This window comes from Sus scrofa, chromosome 15 (assembly GCF_054392235.1).
Source record: "Sus scrofa isolate SSC_HxYL_T2T_F1_AM1 chromosome 15, Sscrofa_HxYL_maternal_Yorkshire_Landrace_v2.0, whole genome shotgun sequence".
Lineage (NCBI taxonomy): Eukaryota > Metazoa > Chordata > Mammalia > Artiodactyla > Suidae > Sus > Sus scrofa.
Window position 1 is genome coordinate 45995284 of NC_139397.1, and position 21932 is coordinate 46017215.

General features: G+C 47.8%; 2 protein-coding genes and 1 non-coding gene across 3 annotated transcripts; 2 read left to right on the plus strand and 1 right to left on the minus strand.

Moving 5' to 3' along the window:
• Nucleotides 1-4459: 4459 nt before the first annotated feature.
• IMP4 (IMP U3 small nucleolar ribonucleoprotein 4) lies at nucleotides 4460-8920 on the minus strand. Its single transcript, XM_084998502.1, has 10 exons — nucleotides 8857-8920; nucleotides 8116-8192; nucleotides 7865-7973; nucleotides 6377-6460; nucleotides 5555-5664; nucleotides 5344-5476; nucleotides 5104-5258; nucleotides 4926-5020; nucleotides 4734-4807; nucleotides 4460-4655 (listed from the first exon to the last, which is right to left on the minus strand). Exons 1-10 carry the CDS (start codon nucleotides 8918-8920, stop codon nucleotides 4543-4545), a joined length of 1014 nt encoding a protein of 337 aa, XP_084854628.1. The 3' UTR covers nucleotides 4460-4542.
• CCDC115 (coiled-coil domain containing 115) lies at nucleotides 8389-12711 on the plus strand. The gene is made up of 5 exons (XM_003483603.4): nucleotides 8389-9029; nucleotides 9101-9204; nucleotides 9292-9374; nucleotides 10015-10146; nucleotides 11789-12711. The coding sequence occupies exons 1-5, from the start codon at nucleotides 8919-8921 to the stop codon at nucleotides 11899-11901; spliced, it is 543 nt and encodes a 180-aa protein (XP_003483651.1). The 5' UTR covers nucleotides 8389-8918; the 3' UTR covers nucleotides 11902-12711.
• A 1080-nt stretch (nucleotides 12712-13791) lies between these two features.
• TRNAE-UUC (transfer RNA glutamic acid (anticodon UUC)) lies at nucleotides 13792-13863 on the plus strand. Its single transcript has one exon. It is a non-coding gene; the product is annotated as a tRNA-Glu (tRNA).
• Nucleotides 13864-21932: the final 8069 nt, after the last annotated feature.

Genomic DNA, 21932 nt, shown 5'->3' on the forward strand with positions numbered 1-21932 from the left:
GTACCGAGGCCTGGAAGTGGGTTCAGGGGACTAGGTGTTCTCCACGCTTTTAAAAGAGTTGTTTGTGTCTTTTGTTGGTTTGTTTTTGCTTTTTTAATGGCCGCACCTGCGGTATATAGAAGTTCCCAGGCCAGGGGTGGAATGGAAGCTGTGGCTGCCGACCTAGGCCAAGCCACAGCAACGAGATCCAGATCCCAGCTGCGTCTGCGACCTATATACCACAGCTCTCTGCAATGCCAGATCCTTAACCCACTGAGGCCAGGGATCAAACATGCATCCTAGTGGATACTAGACCGTTTGCAAGCCGCTGAGCCACAACAGGAACAGTTTCAGCAGCTTTATTTGCACTACACTCTGGTCTTTAAAAATGTGAAAGCTAGTATACAGCCCCTAAGAGAGGCTGGAGAGGGCAGAGAGGAGCCTGCCCCCTTCCCAAGGACCCGCCAGTGTAGATGGGCTCATCCACCCCTCACCTCAAGGGTAAGGGGTGTGGATAAAGTTCATTAGCGTGCTGTTTAAGTCAGGGACAGGCAAACTGTTTCTTAAAGGGCTTGGGTTCTTTAAGAAACCTTGTCCTTGTCCCAGCTACTCAACTCTGCCATGCCTTGTGAAATATGTAAAGGCATATGTAAAGGAATGAGTGTGATTGTATTGCAAACTTCGTGGGCACTGAAATTTTGTCACAAAAGTTTTGGTGGTCTGCAGGCTGTGGTTTTCTGATCCCAGTTTAAGTGACTGAGGTGAAAGCAGGTCAGTGTTTCTCTCATTGAGCGATTAGTAGAAATCACTGTTGACTGTTTATCACCATCACCTGTGAGAGTTCAAAGGGGGTCAGTAGTGATCACCAAGGATGGACATTGATAGTGAACTCATTGAAGGTGAGAGTTCCTTCAGTATTCACACAGACTATCCATAGATGTCAGCAGCGGTCACTGGGAGGTCAGAGTCTGAAAGTAACCACTGGGACTTGGAATGTTAAAGTAATTGAGGTGTCAAAAGAGTCAGGGAAGGTCATCGAGGACTCCTATTCAGGGCTGATAGTGAATGTCAGTGGGATCAGAGATTTCTTGGATGGCTGCTGGAGACACAGGGTTGCAAGACATGGAAATACCAGCAGACTTTGAGGCTCACTGGAGAAGCCAGAGACCCAAATCTTTGAGTCCTCATGGACACTAATGGCAGTCACTTGGGGGTAGTGGATACCAGAGTAAAGGGGTGGGGGAGAGCCACCGTGGGAGCACAAAAGGCCTTTATGGACCCTGCTCATGGTGGATGTCATTGGATGGCAATGGTCACTGGAAACCGGTGATATCTGGGGATCAGAGGCAACACTGAGTCAGTGAGCCACCATATCATCTATGGTGGTGACAGGGAGGCAGGGTGGTTGACCCAGCAAAAGGGTTCTGGCCAGCTGGGTATCTTGTGTTCCACTTCCAGCTAAGGGTCTGCCCAACAGGATGGGATATATTATGACTACTCTCTCCCTGGCTTGGGGGGGCATCTGTCTGTCCAGAGGGCTTGACTTTCTTGTAGGCTGGGTCTGTCTTCCTGGCAGAGCTTAAGTCTGTCAAGCTGAAGGTCTGGCTAGCTAGTTGACTGCATAGTGGGGTGTCTCTCCACTGAGTAACATCTTTGTCCAGTGGCAGGGCCCTCTGTTTGTTCTTGAGTGATTGTCTGTTGGCTGGCTGGAAGTGGGGTGGGAGGGACACAGGTCTTTCTGGATGCCTGTCCAAGAATCTGCCTGGCTGTCCTGCTGTGGTCTGTTTGTCTCGCCCTAGGACTCTACCTGGAAATCTGTCTTACCAGGTGGCTATGTGTCTGTCTGCAAGCCTTTTGGGGGATCCTTCTGCCTAAGTGGCCTGTGAATAGAAGTGGCTAAGACTTTCAATCCACCTGCTGTGCTTCCAGCATTGGGTATCTATCTTTCTGGCTGCATGTCTACCTCTCCATTCTATACCCTCCTGTTCAACCAGCCTGCCTTTTTTTTTTTTTTTTGATGATTTTTAATTTTTACATTATAGCTGGTTTAGCGTTCTGTCAATTCCAGACTGCCCTTCTGACACTGGCCCTCCCATGTCTCTCCAACATCCAAACTCTCCTGACTTGCCCTCTGATCAGCGCAGCTGGATATGGGGGATGGGAAGACTCCCCAAGACCTCCTCCAGTAGCCCTGGCTGCCCCTTTCTGTTCCCCCACAGAACTGCAAGCTGCCTTTTTACAATGGGACTGACTGCTCCTTCTGTGTACCCTACTGGCAGCAGTCCTGAGTTGCAAGACCAGCTGGCACTGCCCTACAGGACCTGAGCACTCCAGAGGCCACATGCCATCTGCCAGTTTGCCACCTGCTTGCCAGCTCAGAGTGCTAGATGAACTGGCCACCCAATACAGCCAAATGGATGGGGTGCTGGAAGGTGCTCAGGGGAGATTTCACAGTGCTGTGAAGAACCCAGCCTGCACCAATGCCACAAAGGGGAAATTGTAACTAACAGTGGAGAAACTTGGCAGACACCACCTTCACCTAGAAAGTTTGTGACATCCCTATTGAACAGTTCTTCTCTGGCTTCCCTTTTTGCTAGGCCACAAAAGAAAAGGAGAAATTTGAAAAAATTCTCTCATTGCTCCACTCTGTTAAGAACCTTTGGGTTGGGTGGGCTGACCTGTTGGTCCATCCACAAATCTGGCATTTGGCAAACAGGAAAATGCCACTAGATATCTGAAATAATATATTTGGAATATATAACATGAAATACACAGAATTTGGGAGTTCTTGTTGTGGCTCAGTGGAAACATATCCAACTAGTATCTATGAGAATGTGGGTTCAATCCCTGGCCCTGCTCAGTGGGTTAAGGATCAAGTGTTGCTCTGAGCTGTGGTGTATATCACAGATGTGGCTTGGATCCCAAGGGGCTGTGGCTGTGGTGTAGGCCGGCAGCTGCAGCTCATTTGACCCCTAGTCTGGTACTTCATGTGCCACGGGTGTGGCCCTAAAAACCAAAAAAAAAAAAAAAAAAAAGGAAAGGAAAGAAAGAATTTGGAATAACTGTTCATTTCTTCAATGTGACAGGTGTTTTTGTTATTCTTGTTGAATATTATCTTTTAGAGATATATGAAAATGTTATGAAATGATACAGTGTCCGGAATTTGCTTCACAATAAAGTGGAGGAGATAAAGGGAGTGGGTAAGGCTACAAAGGAAACCAGATTGGTCAACCTTAAGACAGTCTCCTGGACTCACTGAGCAGTCCCCTCTGCTCTTATGTTTGGAATTCTCCACAATTAAAAGATTTAAAACAATTGATCCATGAGGTAAATAGTTTTTTCTATAAAGATCAACAGGTCACAAAGAACACACATAGACAATAGCCAATGAATATCTGAAGATGAACAACCTCGTCATAACCACAGAAATGCAAATTCAATTGGGGAACCATTCTGCAGCAGGAGCTTGGCCAAGATGATAAGTCTGACAGTGCCTGGTGTAGACAAGGACATAAGGAAACACGCACTCTGATCTACTAACAGTGGCTGGGAGAGATCCTCTTGGAAAACAATTCAACAGCATCTATAATCATTTTAAAGACACGATTCTGGAGTTCCTGTTGTGGTGCAGCAGAAACGAATCTGACTAGTATCCACAAGGATACAGGTTCGATCTCCGGCCTCGCTCAGTGGGTTAAGGATCCGGCATTGCCGTGAGCTGTGGTGTAGGTTGCAGATGCGGCTCAGATCTGGCATTGCTGTGGCTGTGGTGTAGGCCTGCAGCTCTGATTTGACTCCTAGCCTGGGAACTTCCATATGCTGTGGGTACAGCCATAAAAAAGTCCCCCCCCCCCAAAAAAAAGGACACACTTCCATCCACAGGAGTTTACTCATCAGATACAGTTGCATCAGTATGCACAGAGATTTTTCAATGTTCTTGAAGCAATGTTTGTGGTACTTAAAAACAGGAAACGACTTGAATGTACAGCCATTAAAGCGTGGTGAATCCACAGATACCACAACCTAGACATGTCCTTGGTAACCCAAGAAGACCCTAAAGAGATCATTAAATGGAAAGATGGCCATGATGAAGCTCTCCACTGTCTGTGAACCCGAGTGCACTGGGTTCTCTGAGGAACGTGAATTACACTCAAAGCCACAATGAAGTCTGCATCTTATTTTCTGTCTGTCCCACTCTCAGTGAGACTTCTGCACTCACATTATTATTCCCACTCCCGGAAGATGAACTCACAGGCCCCCTGACTCCTAAGTGACAGCAACACCAAATCCCTCGGGTACTACCAAACCCTCCCTATGGTCAAGGGGCAAGCCAGCACCTTGAGCCTGCCTTGTCCTAGACATGCTGTCACCACCAGCCCTGAGAATGTCCCAGAGTTGTCAGGTCCCCACCTGAGGAGACCGCACTTCCTTCATGCTCAGCCTAACAGACCTGTTCCTGATCACTCAGAGACAAACAGGGTGCTCTGACATTCAGGTTTTATTCTCACTCCTCCCCAGCTCCCAGGTCGGCGATCAGGTCCATGTTCGGACCGGTGAGGAGGCTCACTCAGCGCTTAGGAAGACCCTCTTGTGTGCAGTGTTGGTGTAGGGGTGCCAGCGCCACTCCACGTCTGCTGTGGCCTCCTGTTCCAGCGTGCCCAAGCGGATCATGTACACTGGGGGAGGGAATGTGGTCACCAACACAAGCAGCAACCCCCACCACCACCAGGTGTGGGATAAAGCCCAAAACTCACACTTCATCTCAAAGCGAGGCCCGACCTCAGTCAGCTCCACGTTGCGGTGGTCAGTCTTCTTATACACATGGTGCCTGGGGTAATGGGGCCAAGGCGGGGGTGAGGGAGGTAAGGAGCAGCTGTGGGGTCAACAACAAACAGTACAGGGACACACAGGTCAGGACAACATTCAGGCCCAGCCCAGGGACCCACCGGAAGGAGATGTAGTCATCCTGGTTGGCGAAGGTGATGACCCGGCGGCTGTCATCTTTGGGCACAGGGAATAGGTAGCGGAGGATGTCAGAGACCTGGAGCAGAAAAGAGGAAGAGCAGCAAATGCCTGGCCTGGAACCCCAGGCCCCCGGCCCTCACCCCAAGCCCTCAGACTCACCCGCTTACCCAGGCGGGAGGAAAAGCCATGCATGATGAGGTGAGGCTTGGCCTCTGACGCGGTGCCCAGGTCGGGGATGTCATGCCGCATAACCACGTTGCACAGTGTGAAGTACGCAGTTGGGCCAAAGGGCAGGTGGCTGACAATGAGCCCCACTGGCAGGGCCAGGCAAGCCGTCAGAGACCCTCTGTTCTCAGCCAGCCATCCTGGCAGCACCCTGCTCCCTCCCACCAGCCTTACCAGGTGTGCCTCGATGCTCATGGACAACCAGCAGGTCAGTGACCCCATTGGCTTTGCAGGCTCGCACCAGCGCCCCGACCTCGTGCCGGCCTCGGTTCATGCGCTGGGCGCCCGGGAACACCAATTTCAGCTCCTGCATACAAACGCCCTCCGGTTAGGACTGGGGCCGCTGGGGCCTGAGTATCTCCCACTCACTCCCTGCCACTGGTACCTTTGCAAACATCTTGAGGCGGGAACTGGGATCTCGAGAGGTAGTGATCATGACTTTGGGATCCTCGACCCCTGCCCATCGATACTCATCATCCATATGGTTGGTGACACCTGTTAGGAGCATGAGGCATGAGAACATGACATTGTCTAAGGAAGGGAAGTGACAACTTGGGGTGGCCGGCTCTACCTAGAGTCTGTCTGACAATACCTTCCAGGGTAGAAACGCTCTGTACCTGCTCTGGGCAAGTGGGTAGCCCCTGGACCGCGTTGGCTACAAGCACAAGTGCAACCGAGGAAGCGAATCTTTATATTTGATCCAATTTTAGTTCATTTAAGCTGTAGTAATCACATGGAGCTCATAGCAACCAGGTTAGCTCAAGTGCAGATTCTGTTAAGGCCAAAGGTAACAGACTCCTTTCCCTCATAACAAATGTTGCTAACTTTTGTTATTCCTTTCATATTTGTTAAATAACATAATGAACGAAACATCCGTTGTGCCAGTGAGGTGCTGGTCGCTAAGGACACAGCAGTGAACAAAATGGACACTGTTCTGCCTCAGCAGAGCCCACAGTCCTAGTGAGGGGGACACAACAGACAAAAGAAAGCAAAGAGTGAGGTAACGCTGTGTCATATAAACAGAATTGGGAGCATTTAGGGAAAGATCCTCTGAGGTGTCATCTGTGCAGAGCCAGGCAGGCACCTGGGGAACCATTTCAGGAGGGGAGCTACAGAGCCTTTCTACAATGTGTCAGCAGGATGATGTGGAAGCCAGCGGGCTCCAGGGCAGGGAGAGGAGCTGGCTCACGGGGTCAGGGAAGGTCACCTTCACCACCGGCATCATCAAACTCCAGGGATCCCTGTAAGGCCAGAGCCTCTCTGCGTAACTCCGTGGGAATGAGGCGGTTCTCTGTGGGGGGAAGACAGAGGGGCTGAGTGAGACACACGCGTGGAGCCTTCTGTTTATACAACACTTGGTACAAACTTGATGGAAAAATATCCCTTTTCCCCCTTTCTGGGCAAAGAGGTGATAGGTAATCATTGAGAAAGGGGACAAAAACAATTTATTTTTGGCTACATGCCAATCTGTTAACAGTGGTTACAGGAGATTTCATTTTCCAAAGTTCCTTAGTCTCATGGCTTGAGGGCTTTCAAATATATTTAATCACAAGTACGCACCATTTCTTGAAAAAAACTAACAATTTTTTAAAGAATAAACAGAAACCTTTTTCTGCATGAAGGTGGCCAGAATCCCTGAAACTGACAATAAAATCACTAATCATGATGCTCTGGGTCAGAGATTTCCTCTGTGAACTAAAGCTGGGCTTGGCAGAGGCGCTGGGCAGTGGGCATGCCCTTGAACCCAGCACTTCTCTCTAATATGCCCTGGACAAATTTTTGCACATGGAAGAAAATATTTATAGCAGCAGAGTTGCCCTAAACTAAAAATAAGGTCATCACCACCCAAAGGGAAATGGATGAAGACCTTGTGGAATATTCACCAGAGGGAGCCTCACCTCCACTCACTGGATCTTAGAAACCTGTTGAAGGAAAACATAAAGCTGCGAAAGAATAAACACAACCTAATACTACCTTTACAACTAAAAATCAATCAGTATGATTTCAGAACAAAAACAAGCATGATATACTCAAAAGACAAGCAAGGAGATGGTTTATTTTAAAACAATATTCAATACTGATTATCTAAGTTAGAAATATTTCTGAATTTCAATATATTGATTATTTTTCATTTCTTGACGTCAGCAGATACGTCAAAGCTGTTACGCTTAACATATACATACACATACCACATATACTTTATATGTCTAAAACCTAAGAAAATCAAAGTGACACAAAGAACAAATACAGCATTTCCAATCAAGCATGTGTGACAGACTTCATTAGTACAGCAAATGAAAAGTTAAATGCCTAATTTACAACGCAAATAAACTTAAGGTTTACACGAATTAAGTTTCAAAATACAAGGGTGTCATCAACAGCACTATTCTTGTTACCTTATAGTAAGGAAGGTAGCAAAGAAGAAAAACGACGGGGCGGGGTGGGGGACCTCTACGACCACGTAAAATGCTTAAATTTGCTAAGTACTAGATATTGTAAATAAAATTAATATGTAAGCTATAAAATCTGGGTACTGCAGCATAAATGACAAGTAACTCATACCATCATGAAAAGGACAGCTGCAATTACGAAGACACAACAGGCAAGGAAAAGACGGCGTTTTTCATTGGGCCTTTTTACCGCTGGGTTTTAAAACGCAAGCCTTTTGGAGATCGGGGGGCGGGAACTGACTTACCTTCAAGCGCACGCCGAACCTTGTCCTTCCTCTCCTGGGCGGTTCGCTGAGCCTCCTCTCGCGCCTTGCGGTACAGGTACTCCCGGCGAAGGCGGGCCTCGCGGCGCAGCTACAGAAGAGCGCGCCCGTTCAGAGCACCCTTTTTCGCCACGCAGAGCCGAACCAGGGAAACACCCGCCCGGGGCCCAGGGGCCACATTCCCAGCCTCCACGAGCCCCCAACCTCCAAGACAGAAGCTTAAACGTCCTTACCATCCTGAGAGCGGCTTCCACGCGGGTCCAGGAGAATCCTCCGTCACCGCCCACGCAACGCAGCCCTCGCTTCCGCCCTCAACCGATAAGGTCACAAGAAGCTTCACTAGACTCCTCTGCTGTCGAGAATGCCCAAAATTAAAATGGCAAACAGTGGGTGGGAGTTGCAAGGCGATTGGCTAGTTTGGAATCACATGTTCACAGGAGCAACCAATGGGCGGGGCGGATTGTGCGAGTCAAGGTGCTGTCACGTGGCTTAGAAGAGCTGTTTGTAAGTATTAGCCCCTGGCTTCACTGCTAACAGCCGCGGCTCCGCAGTATGCCTAGTTTGAGATGACGAGCCGCTAAAATAATAGTTGTCGGGCTAAAGTAATAGTTGTCGGCTCGAAATAGTCCAGCAACTGTAAAACCAGCACAGCCATTGACTGGAAGACCGACCACCTACCGGTTCCTTCTCTCGTTATATTTAAAGCCGCTCCTCCGAGGGTTGCAGAACAGCCACGCCTCCTTCCACAGTCACTGCAACGTCCTAAGTAGCCGCTTCCAGAAGTGACTCGGAATCACCCACACCTCTCACCGACGACGTACTGGCTGGCCAGCTTCGGGTGCTCGCCTGACTAACCGTTCATCACCTACCCCTGCCGCTGCTTAGAGGACACTTGAGGAGCACCAGCTGGCAGCCACTACCCAGTGGGCGTCAGGGCCCTCTGCTGGGAACGCCCCCCTATTGGCTGTGCTGACGGCGAGGAGGGCGCTGATTGGGCGACCTGGAAGAAGCCGGCTCCCAACTGTGTGAGGAACCCATGGCGGCAGCGAACCTTCGAGCGGAGCTGGATTCGCTGCTCCTGCAGCTGCTCGGGGACCTGGAGGAACTGGAGACCAAGCGCGCGGCGCTGAACGCCCGGGTGGAAGAGGTGCGGGGCCTGGGGCGGGCGGGCGGGCAGCGGAGGTTACTGAGTTTCACTGCTCTCCTGTCTCCGCTCAGGGCTGGCTCTCGCTTTCCAAAGCTCGCTACGCTATGGGTGCCAAGTCGGTAGGGCCCTTGCAGTATGCCTCCCGCATGGAGCCGCAGGTCTGCGTCTGCACCAGGTGAGGAGCCTTGCATGCTGCAACGGGTGGGCAGGCAGGGGCCGGGCCGGGGCCGCCAAAGGTCCAGCCTCCCTTCTCGTTCTTTAGCGAGGCCCAGGATGGACTCCAGAAGTTCTGGTTGGTGAGAGCCGGCGCCAGGACTCCAGAGGAGGTGGGGCCTCGCGAGTCAGGTGAGCCTATCCTTCTTCCCCTCAGGGCCCCTTCGTTTGTCAAAGACAAAAGGCGTGGACAACTAAGGAGATGATTTTATTTAAGCTGTTGCCATAGAGACCGCGCCTCAGATCTGAAGATCAGAATATCTCAGAAAAGTGGTTTTTTGCCTTAGACTTTTATAGGGAGAAATAAGTTACAGGTGAAGTCCTCTACAAATGGGATTGTTTTGCAGAGAAAGTCTCGGCCGAACAGAAGATATTTATTGCTGTGTCTAGCTAGTTTCAGGTGGACAAAGCTCTAATCTCAGTTAATCATTTGTGAGACAAAGAACAGGGAGTTGAAGAGTCTGTTTGGCCTTTCAGCATGTTCAGGCAGAATGGCAAATATCAGTGTCTGGGTTTTTCACAGGTAAACAAGGGAGGGTCATCTGCTGGTTTTATGATGGTCAAGAGAAAAAACGGACAGACTCTCATCTGAATTACAAGGGAAAGGGTGGTTCTTTGTGGTAAGCTGTTTTCCAGAACTTCAAAAGTTTGAGAGGATTTTCCAACTGTCAGTATTTTTTGGGATCATGAGCTCAGACCAAATTCAACATTGTCACTGAGAAAACAAGGACCAAGTAATGAGACCCCCAACCTCCAGCCTTTCTTTCTCCAGCTCTGCGTAAGCGCAAGGGTCCCACCAAGACGGCAGAGCCAGAACCTTCCCCAGCTCCCCAGGACCCTCTGAACTGGTTTGGAATCCTTGTTCCTCACAGTCTGCGGCAGGCTCAAGCCAGCTTCCGGGAGGGTGAGTGGACCCTGCCAGGGACCCTCAATCTACAGGGGGCCTTTGAGCACTCATGCTTGGTCTAGGGTTAGTCTGCAAAGGGATTTGCAGGTTTTCTCCACTGCAGATTTTTGTTGCAGACCTGTTTTTTCAAAAAGCACTTACTGACTGTTGGTGGAGTTCTAGGCTCTTGAAAGTGGACAGACACCTTATGGGATGTTTATTCTATTGAGAGCAGAAAAGACAACATGCAAACAAGCCAGCAGTGAAACTTATGCAAAAAATAAGGTAGAGTATGGTAGGATGGAACGGACTGGGGGAGCTGTTTTATGAAGGGTAGCCTGGGAAGGTCTCAGAAGAGATGAAGGAGAGATCTCTGTTGGTGGTCTGGGGGAACAGTGCTCTAAATGGAGGAACAACTGAGGACAGAAGCCCTGAGGTAAGGTTGTGTCTGGAATGATGGAGAGTGGACTGGAGTGGAGGTGGTGAAGCGAGGAGCACCAGGACCCAAGGGTCAGAGGGCCAGGTGATTTGAGAGCCATGTAGGAGGACTCAGAGTGATGGGTCCCTCTGAGCAGAGGTGCAGTTGGACTCACAGGGTGAGAGAAATCTGTAGGTTCTAGGTAAAAACAGTCAAGAGCAGAGGGAGGAAGCAGGTGCCAGGGAGCAGCTGGTATGAGGTATACAGGTGGAGAACAGGTGGGAAGCTGCTTGTTTTTCTAATAGAAGCCACAGGATTTGCTGACAGATCAGTTTGGGAGTAAGGGAGAGTCGTGAAGGGTGACCCCACAGTCTCCAACTAGAATGCCTGAAAGGGTGGATGGGGTTGGAGGGCTGCAGAGCAGAAGCTGAGGCAAAGTCAGCTGTTGGTGTGTTCCTGGTGCTGTGTGATAGAGATTCTGAGCGGGTGGTTGAGCACATACATCTGGAGTTTGGGAGCAGCCTGGACTGGAGAGAGTTGGAAGCCCACTGCATAACACTGGTTTCAAGTCCCCAAGTTACTGACCCAGACACAGCATTAAAGTTGAAATGAGATTAAGATCAGCAGGAGGGTGGACAGGAAGTGAGGGGAAGGAGAAGGAAAGAAACCAGGCAAGGAGACTGAGAACCAGCCGAGAGGCAGGAGCAACACCAAGAGGGTAAGATGTGACCTGGAGGGAGGTGATCAGGTGTTTGGCCAGCTCTGCTGCCAGGCAGATAGGCTGAAGATAAGACTGGCCAGTGGACTGAGTGGTGTGGAGGGCCAGAGGACTTGACAGCAGCAAAGACATCAAGTGAAAGCAACCTAGAAGTGGATCCAGAGAGTGGACCACCCTTGGGGGCGGAGAAAACAGGTAGAAGGAGAGAGAGTGAGAGCATCGAGGGGCTGTGATAATGGAGAAAAGAAAGAAGTGAGGGCATGAGACCAGGTTATAATCTGTACATTTTTAGTTCCTGGAGGGTGATCTAAGGGGACAAGAGAGTCTTCTGAAGAGGACATTTTAACAAAGACTTGAAGGATATAAGGGTGTGAATCCTATGAGGTTCTTGAGTAGCCCATGCAAGGCTACTCCTGGAATGTTTCAGGAATAGTGGGAAGGCTGGAGAGGCCTGGGGATATCCAGAGCCTCTGAGCCAAGTGTACCACAGATATCATGGTGACAACTCTCTTCTCTTCCTCTAGGTCTGCAGCTGGCTGCAGACATGGCCAGCCTTCAGATTCGAATCGACTGGGGTCGAAACCAGCTACGGGGGCTCCAGGAGAAACTCAAGCAGCTGGAGCCTGGGGCTGCCTGACCTGCCACCACAACGGCAGGGCAGTGAGCATAGCTGTTCCTTAATGTGGCTGCCTTATCTCAGGCCTTCTTCCTTCACAGATCCCCCACCCCCACCTCCCCAGTTAGTTCCACCTCATTATTTCTCTGGTCCTCATGTTTCCAACTTTGTTAGGAGGGAAAATTTGAAGAGGCAAGCTGATTAATGTTGAAAGGCACTTCCCTGAAACTATCTTTAGACTTGTTTTCTCCTAGGTTAGTTCACATCACTCAACAACTGTAACAACATCGTGAGTAACTCAGCTGGAGTTCTTCATTATAGGATGAGATACTGCACAGCTAGTGGCAGGAAAGGACAAGAAGTTGGTGCCTCAGTTTCACTAGATCCTCAAAACCGATTTTGATTGAGGAAAAACAATTTTACACAGCTAACAGATCGGGAAGAATGATTAATAAAATAATAAAAAACACAGACACCTGAGTAGATAGATGAGTAACCCTCGTCAGAAAGTGAAACGAATCTGACCCAGATTTTCAAGGGAACTCTATCAAGAGACCTTTCAGGTTTTTAAAAACCTGCCTAAAAGTTTTCTCTTTCGAGAGTGTCTTTTAATTTGTTGAAGAGCCAGGAACTCTGTGACTTGCTTCATTTCCCTGCTGGCTTGTTGGTACTTTTAGCAGTTTGTAAGAGCTAATGGTTATGTTCGGGAGTTATTTTTTCATAATATGAGATATAAATGTTTATTCCCAGTTTGTCTTTAATTTTGCTCGCAATGTTTTTAAAGAAAAAAAAACTTTTATTATAAAATAAAACACATTACATTAAACAGCACAGACCAATCGAATATCTTAATGAATAAGGTGAAAGCTACCATCCTATCACTCAGCTTTTGTTTTTTTAAGTCAGTTTTCTTTCTGGAGTTGAATTTATTGGGTTTGTAACTGATGCGACGATAAGGGAATTCACCAATGTTTTCCTCAAGAACTTTAGTGTTTGTGGTTGAGGTACGGGGTGAGTCCTACACTCAGCTTCCTTTTTTCTGCCATAGGTCTACGGTCAGCACCCCTTACTGCCGATTCGAGATTCCACCTTTTTCTTTCACTTTATACCCGTGTCATGTACCCACACCGTATTTTGGCTCTTTCATTCTGTTTCGTTGACCTTAATGTCAGTTAAGATACAGGCTCCACACTTTTAATTCTTGAGCCTTGAATATATATTTTAACCACAGTAGGGCGAATTCTTCAGTTGGATTGGAGGAAATTGTTTTTATTTTGTTTTGTTTGCTCTGTTGAGCTTGAGTTGTCTGTGGAAAGCCTAATGGAAGCTTTTCCATTAGGAAACGCTGTTACTGGAGAAAAAAGGGCATCCCTCCCCCACATACAGAAGGTGAATTTCAGACCAAAATCCTGCTGCCAACAAAGTGCCAACCTGTGAGATCTTCAGGCCAGAACGAGTGAAAAACATCTCTTTTCTCTTTTCGAGGAAGAGATTTTTCACGTGGAACGCAGTTTTGAGGGGTAGGGAGAGGGTATTTTTTTTGTTTTAGATGTCAGATGACATCGAAGGTAGAGCAATAGCTCTCCACTGCCCGCCTGAAGTTGGGTTTCGGGTGTAGCGGGGATCCCGGCGGGGTCTTGGGAGAGCGAACACTAACGAGCACCCAGCTACCCCTCCAGGCTGCAGTTCTGGAGACACTTCCGGAAGCAGAGGTTTCCACCCGCCAGGAAAGGCCCGGATGTGCCAGCTTACGCGTTGTCGGCAGGATGTGTCTTTGACCCTTGCGTTCGCGCAGCCGCAATAAAGACGGGTTTCCGCAAGGTCCGAGGCGCGCAGCTGCTGTGTGTAGGTGCTGACGACAAGCTGACGTAGGTAATATATACACCAACGAGGAAACGCACTTTCAGCAGTTCCCATATGGTCTAGCGGTTAGGATTCCTGGTTTTCACCCAGGCGGCCCGGGTTCGACTCCCGGTATGGGAACACGATTGCTTTTCTTCCGCTGCCTTCTCAGGTTGGAAATATCTGTCAGAGCGTTTCCACTTTCTGCAAATCAAATTGAGTATGTCTCACCCCATTTAAACCTAAAGATATTGTGGCTTGGGAAGCTCAGCGGTTTAATCAGAACAGTTATGTAAGATACTATGTATACTGTAGATGTGAAAATTATGAGTGTTTACATACTAAATATTGACTTTAATATTTAAATATATAACCTCCGCTCTGGAGGGCGCCCTGGCCGGCCCCCTCCATGGAGAGCGATGGGAAAGGGAGAGGCGGGGCCAGGCTTTCGGGTGTCCAGAGGTTGCATGGTCCCTGAGCGGAGTTTGCAAAGGGGCGAGGAGCCAGGGGGTGGAAAGGGACGGGCGAGTTCCCTGACAATTTAACTCTCGCTAGTACTGCGGCTGCTGTGTTTGTCCTCTGGTCCCTTGATTAGAGTTACTGGTTTTTCCGGGGAGCAATCCAGGCTTTTCAGCCCCTCCCACTTCCCCCATCCCCGCCTTTGTGAATATGGTTTGCAACTCCTCTACCCCAACAAGCGCACACTTTCCATCGGAAGGAGAGCCACATTCACAAACATGAGTTAGTAAGTGCCTTCCTCAATTTTCCATCCCTTTTCTCTGGTTTTATCAATTAGTCCAGGGAGATTATATGCAGGCCTGGGGTCCTGTCTCCAGGAGAACACTACCATATTTTGGGGCGGGGGGAATTATCTCTATAATCACACTCATTTTAAATGTACAAGTTAAAATATTGTTGACTGAAAACAAATGCACAACATTTTTATTTGGGGCAAAATGAGTGCTATAGCCTAAGAAGCAGCATTTCAGACAGCTCTGAGAAACCACTTCAAAAAGGCAGGGTGGGAAGGTCAGCATATATGTGATTTTGGTGAAGAGGGGAGGTACATGCAATTAAGCACACAGCTTGCAGAAGTTTTCTGCTAGTGGTGAGGAGCAGCCATCACCATGAAGGAGTTTAGTGCTTTTCTAGATATAAGGAGATGTAAGAATTGGGCTCATAAAATCTTCTCCTGAAAACATCTATCTGAAGACCTGTTCTGCCAGTTTTTCCCAGAGCACAGAGTTTTTTCTCCTGATCCCCACCCTGAGCTCTTTTCAGGAAGTGTCAAATGTCAGCAGCTGCAGAAGCCCATGATTCAACACTTGTAGAGTGCCAGTCTCCAGTTCACAGTGGTTTCTGGTCTGGAATGCAAAGAGCTTGGAAGTATCAACTGGGGAAAAAAATACACAACCCAAAAGTTGAGAATTGTTTTATTTGGTAATCGAAACTGAGAACTTAAGCCCAGGAAGCAGCCTCTCAGAGGGACTGCTCCAAAGAGGTAAGGGAGGAGCCAGAATATATAGGAGTTTTTGCAAGAAACACCAGGTAGTTGGAACTTCAGCAGATTAACTGTTGATTGAAGAAAATCAGGTTAATGAATTTAGCACTTTCCTAGGTATGGGAAGATGCAAAAGTCTGAGCTCATTGGAATCATTCCTTTGATATGAACCTCTGAAATCCTGTTCTTTACCATGTGGAGTCCCCTCAGGTTGCTCCCTCAGGGGTGGCTGCAGTGACTTAGGGCCTGGCAATGGGCAGCCTGTAGGTCTTCACTGACTTCATTCTGAGCTCCCTCAGGGCTCACCTTGGGGAGACAGGTGAAATGGCTGTAAATGGCTTGATGACTGCAACATCTTTTGTTTACTGACATGGCAGGCAATATTTTTCATTCACATCCTTTTTTTTCTTTGCACATGAAATCAAGGGTCCTGCACTAGGAGTAATACCCAACAAAATGGTACAAACCCAAGCCACTGCAGTGATAACACCAGGTCCTTAACCTGCTGAGCCACAGAGGAACTCCTGTATTGTTTTAACTGATAACCCTTTATCTCCTAGGACTGACCTTTGAGAAAACCCAATGGATAATTCTGATTTTATATTAGTCATTAATGGTTCACATCTACGAGGACCTCATGGAAAGTACCAGGCTGCCTATGCCATTGTTTCTCTAGTGTCTATCCTTGAAAATGGTCCCTTGTCAAATGTCTCTTCTGCTGAAAAGGCTGAATCAATAGCACTAACAAGAGCCTGTCAGTTGGCAAAAGGAAAATCTTCTAATATTTACACAATCGCTATGCTTTTGGAGTGGTCCATGATTTGGGTATGTTCTGAATACAAAGAGAATTTTTAACATCCTGAGGACAGGCTATCAAAAATGGGAAACAAGAAGTGGAGTTGTTAGAAGTTCCCGTTGTAGCTCAGAGGGTTACGAACCCAGCTAGTATCCATGACGATGCAGGTTCAATCCCTGGCCTCATTCAGTGCATTAAGGATCCCATGTTGCCATGAACTGTGGTATAGGTATGGCTGTGGCACAGGCCACAGCTGCAGCTCCAATTTGACCCCTAGCCTGGGAACTTCCATATGCCATAGAGGTGGCCCTAAAACAAACACACACACACACACACACACACACACACACACACACACACACGAAGAAGAAGAGGAAGAAGAAGTGGAGTCATTAGATGCAATTCTGCAACCAAGTGCATTTGCTATTATTAAGTTATCGGGTCATTCAAAGGCTGACACTGCAGTGGCAGAGGAACCTCTCTAGCCACTTTCACCGCAACTTCACAAAACGACAGCCCCTAACCACTGCCTTTTCCTTTCAGCCTACCAGTTACCCTACTGACATGTTGTTAAAGTTTCAGAGACTGGCACCATTCAAAGAAAAAGACACCTGGACACAGAGGGGAGATTCAACTCCATTTAAAAGACTCCCTCTGGAGTTCCTGCTGTGGCACAGCAGAAACAAATCTAACTAGGATCCATGAGGTTGTGGGTTCAATCCCTGGCCTCACTCAGTGGGTTAAGAATCTGGCATTGCCGTGAGCTGTGGGGTAGGTTGCAGAGGTCAGCTTGGATCTGGTGTTGCTGTGGCTGTGGTGTAGGCCGGCAGCTGTAGCTCCAATTTGATCCCTAGCAGGGGAGCTTCCATGTGCCGTGGGTGCGGCCCTAAAAATAAATAAATAAATAAAGGACTCCCTCCAACCTAAATGGAAGGGCCCCTGTCAGGTTCCTTTAACTAGCTCATGCACCGAAAGGGGAGGGAATTGACCCTTAGAATCATATTTCCCATCTAAAAAGGGCCCCTGCAGTGGACTGGTCTATAGAGAGAAGTGCTGGCCTCAAACTCATCTTAAAGTGACACTCTAAGAGGAAAGAAACACCAATGCTAGTACAAAAAGAAGACATCACAAGCAAATAGCTAATTCAAGATGCCAGACTTGACCCAAATGATTATTTATAATGTTTCTTCTTGTTTTATTGGACCTTTGCACATGAATCAAATGTTTTCCTATCCTTAACCCACTGAGTGAGGCCGGGGATCAAACCTGCGTCTTCATGGATTCTAGTCAGATTTGTTTCCGCTGAGCCATGACCATGACAGGAACTCTAAATTTTTCATTATAGTTGATTTATTGTTCTGTCAATTTCTGCTGTAGGTTGTTGCAAACTCTTGGTGCAGGAATCCTTTGTTCTTACAGCTGTCCATGTAGGTCAGGTCACAATGTCCCTGTAAACCTCCATAAGACAAATGTTATCCTCTGTTCTGCAACCTTGTAGCTAAAGGTGTAACATGGAGTTCCCATTGTGGCTTAGCAGGTTAAGAACCCAACCAGTATCAATGAATGGGTTCCATCCCTGACCTTGCTCAGTGGATTAAGGATCTGGCATTGCTGAAACATGCAGTATAGGTCACAGATGTGGCTCAGATCTGGCATTGATGTGACTATGGTGAAGTCCCTCGTTCAACCCCTAGCCTGGGATCCTCCATGTGCCACAGCTGACAAAAACAAATAAATAAATAACTAAAGTATAGTACACAATAAAGGGAAGGGGAAGCATTACCTTCTGTCTCTATGCCTCCTTGTGGCTTTTAATACTTAACGAACCCCATAAGCAAAGTGACATCATTACCCTTCATCTTACTTGTTCAAGGTCCCTCGCTAAGAGGAGGCGGGTTGGGGTATGGGCTGGTCACTCTGCCTAGGAGCATTTGGCCAGCACCCACTCTGGGTCCTCTCACCAAAGCCCAGGCCCAGCTGAAGAGGCAGATCTCAACTAATGACACCCTCTGGGCCAGGTCCCCAGATCCTCCTCAGCTGTCCTCACTGAGGGGGCAAGGTGCCTGGGACCCAGTCAGCCCTCAGGCTCCTTAGGCTGAGTAAACAGTGGCTGGTCCCAGGGACCGCAACCCAGAGAGACTGCCTGGGCCATTAGGTCACTGGTGGGGCGGGGGGGGGGAGAGGGCACCTGGACCCAGCCAGTGGGCAGCCATGGCAAGGGCCCTAGAGCTCTGGGGGACATAGTCCTCAGCCTGTCCCCAGGCCTCCACTTCTCCCCAACTCACTCGCCATCCCGAAACCAGAGGGCATGGAGGGCACCCAGTGAGAAGGCTGCTATCCATCCCTCACCTACCCTCTCTCTGCCTCACTGTTGGTGAGGTGGCCCTCTAATGGTCCTCATCCGGCCTGCCCCTATTACATTGTTATGGACAGTAACTTGCTCACTGGGTTAAGTGCTGTCTGCAGGCCTTCTCACCCTAAAGTTCCTTTCCACTTTGTAATAAATCAGTATTTTGTGGGGACATGTATACTAACAGAGCATATAAATACCCTGTGACTCCTCAAATTCCACCCACTAATTTTAATATCCATTGATAAGTCTTTTGTTACTGTAGTAAAAAAACACATAAAATTTTACTTTTCAAATTATTTGTTGTGTTCTTTTATCTCATGGTCAATCAGGTATGGCCACAAGAGGAGGCCCAAGAGAGACTCAAGAAAAAACAAAGTTTACTCTACTCACATATCCTAGAGACTGGTCATAACGTGCCTGCAGAGTCACAGAGGAACTGCCAGGTTTTGATCAGGTGGCAGAGGACAGAAGAGAGGGGAAATGGAGAACAAGTCTTCAGTGAAGTTTTGAGGGAAAGGGCTGGAAGGGCAGCGTAAAGGGCGGGATTGGCTAATTTGCATCCTTTCAAGGGGCTCTAAACTGTAGGTCCAAGGATGCCTGGTATGTGACCGTGAAATGATTAAGGCAGAGAAATATTTGCTTCCTGGAGCACAGGGGCCAGGCAGAGGAAGTACTGCCTAGACGGGCTAGTATGCATGTCAGTGGTATTCGATATTCCAAGTCCTTTGCTATTTCTAAGAATTGGCTAGCTAGGAGGAGCAGCCTCTCCTCAGCCAGAAAGGGTTTTTTAATATGTCAAAATATCATAACTATATGAAATATATATGAAAAATTTAAATATCCACAATACAGGGAGTTCCCATCATGACTCAGCAGTAACAAACCCGACAGGTATATGAGGACAAGGGTTTGATTCCATCCCTGGCCTCGCTCAGTGGGTTAAAGATTGGGCGTTGCCTGAGCTGTGGGGTAGGTCACAGATGTGGCTCAGATCTGGTGTTGCTTTGGCTGTGGTGAAGGCCAGCAGCTACATCTCCAATTCTACCCATAGCCTGGGAACCTCCATATGCTGCAGTTGAGGCCCTAAAAAGACAAAGATAAAATGAAATGAAATGAAATGAAAAAATAAAATAAAATAAAAAAATAAAAATACACCATACACCATTCTCCAGTGTAAGGATCAGTGACATTAAATATGTTCAATTGCTGTCCACCACCAATACGCTCCATCTCCAGCACTTTTTCATCTTGCCAAACTGAAACTCTGTGCTCATTAAACAGTAACTTCCCATTCCTCACACCCCTTAAGCTCTGGCAACAACTACTTTCTGCCTTGGAATTTGACTACTCTTGGGGTTTTTTGTTTGTTTTGTTTTGTTTTTTTTAGGGCCATGCCCATGGCATATGGAGGTTCCCAGTCTAGGGGTCCAATAGGACCTGTAGCTGCCAGCCTACACCACAGCCACAGCAACGCCAGATCCATGCTGTGTCTGCAGCCTACACCACAGCTCATGGCATCGCCAGATCCTTAACCCTCTGAGCAAGGCCAGGAATTGAACGTGCAACCTCATGGCTCCTAGTTTGATTTATTTTGGCTGTACCACTACCTGCACTCTGGTATTTGACTACTCTTGAAGTAAGTGTTTTAACTAAAGAAACACAAACTACACCCCACCCCCCCACCCCCCACACCCCCCACACCCCCCTCACCCCCCGCCAAGAGGTAGCTTCTTGCCTGACAGCAGCTTTGCTAGCCCCATACCACCCTTCTTGTAATCATGTAGCAACTATGTGCCTTATGTCTTTGCTAGCAGCCCTGCAAATCAGCTCCAAGCATTGCTCATCAGTTTTGCTTTTGTAAACTTTCTTGCTCAGCTTTTTAGGCAGGAACTCTTTCTGCTCTGGGGAAGGGGGAGGGCCGGGTTGCTTGCCAGGAAAAACAAGACCAGGAAGTCTGTATTGTGTAAAAGCTACCCAGAACAAAAACCTGGTGCTCAGACTCTAGAGATGACTCCTCTGAACCCACATGGGTGCTGAATAAACCTGGTTACTCCACATCTCTGAGTGTACCTTGTCTCTGTCCAATGCCACTGCTTCTGCAACACTCTAACTACCTTGTATAAGTAGAATCATACAGTGTTTGATTTTCTGAAATTAGATTATTTCACGTAGGGTAACATCTTCTAGGGTCATCCATGTTGTAGCATGTGCTAGAATTTCACTATTATTATGTATTTTTTGGCCTCACCCATAGCATATGGAAGTTCCTGGGCCAGGGAATGAACCTGCACCACAGCACTGACCCAAGCCACTACAGTGACAATGACAGATCCTTAACCCACTGCACCATGAGAGAACTCCCAGAATTTCATTTTTTTTTTTTTAGGCTGAATAATATAGCACTGTATAGAATACATTTTGTCTAATGTGAATAATGTTGCTATGATTATTAGTGTACAAATATCTGTTTGAGTCCCTGATTTCAGTTCTTTTGGGTATATACAAAAAAGTGGAACTGCTGAATCATGTGGCAATTCTATGCTTCATTTTTTAGGAACTGCCATACTGTTTTCCATTTCCGCCTCACCACTTTACATTCCAACAATGTAAACGGGTTCCAATAAGGGTTCTAACCGCCAGCCTATGCCAGAGCCACAGCAACGCCAGATCGGAGCCACGTCTGGGACCTACACCACAGCTCACGGCACCACCGGATCCTTCACCCACTGAGCAAGGCCAGGGATTGAACCCGCAACCTCATGGTTCCTAGTTGGATTCGTTTCTGCTGCGTCATGACAGGAACTCCTATGACATAATTTTAAAATTACAAATGACAACATTATACAAGGATGTATCAGATTCTTAGGAATTTCATACAAAAATAAAGTCTAGCATCACTTCTTATTTGAAAATGCTTCCCACATATTTTAACATATAAAATAAGCCCAATTAGTTTAAAATCTCTCTTCTATAAGGAGAGAAAATACATCTTTTGAGATATTTCAGGGGTCATCTTGAAAATCCCAAAATTAGTTCTAAGTCAACAAGACCTCATTTAGAATTTGATTTGGGGGAATCTTGTCGAAATATCAAAAGATTTGGAGTTCCTGTCGTGGCGCAGTGGAAATGAATGCGTCTAGGAACCATGGGGTTGCAGGTTCAATCCCTGGCCTCGCTCAGTGGGTTAAGGATCCAGCAATGCCATGAGCTGTGGTACAGGTTACAGACATGGCTTGGATATGGTGTTGCTGTGACTGTGGCATAGGCCGGCAGCTGCAGCTCCAATTCAATCCCTAGCCTGGGAACTTCCATATGCTGCAGGCTCAGCCCTACTAAGAAGAAAAAAAGAAAGAAAACAAAAACACAGAATCTTTGTTTTTTAGTCAAATTACTTAAAAGGTAAAGAAAAGCCTTTCCCGGAGTTCCCGTCGTGGCGCAGTGGTTAACGAATCCGACTAGGAACCATGAGGTCTCGGGTTCGGTCCCTGCCCTTGCTCAGTGGGTTAACGATCCGGCGTTGCCTTGAGCTGTGGTGTAGGTTGCAGACGTGGCTCGGATCC

Excerpts from the sequence above, each read along its gene's own strand:
- CCDC115 (XM_003483603.4), top strand. The coding sequence starts at position 8,919 with ATGGCGGCAGCGAACCTTCGAGCGGAGCTGGATTCGCTGCTCCTGCAG. Across the intron at positions 9,375-10,014 it reads GGTGGGGCCTCGCGAGTCAG|CTCTGCGTAAGCGCAAGGGT; the intron begins GTGAGCCTATCC and ends TTCTTTCTCCAG. Across the intron at positions 10,147-11,788 it reads TCAAGCCAGCTTCCGGGAGG|GTCTGCAGCTGGCTGCAGAC; the intron begins GTGAGTGGACCC and ends CTCTTCCTCTAG.
- IMP4 (XM_084998502.1), bottom strand. The coding sequence starts at position 8,920 with ATGGGTTCCTCACACAGTTGGGAGCCGGCTTCTTCCAGGTCGCCCAAT. Across the intron at positions 5,477-5,554 it reads GCCTCAAGATGTTTGCAAAG|GAGCTGAAATTGGTGTTCCC; the intron begins GTACCAGTGGCA and ends GTTTGTATGCAG. Across the intron at positions 4,808-4,925 it reads GATGACTACATCTCCTTCCG|GCACCATGTGTATAAGAAGA; the intron begins GTGGGTCCCTGG and ends CCATTACCCCAG.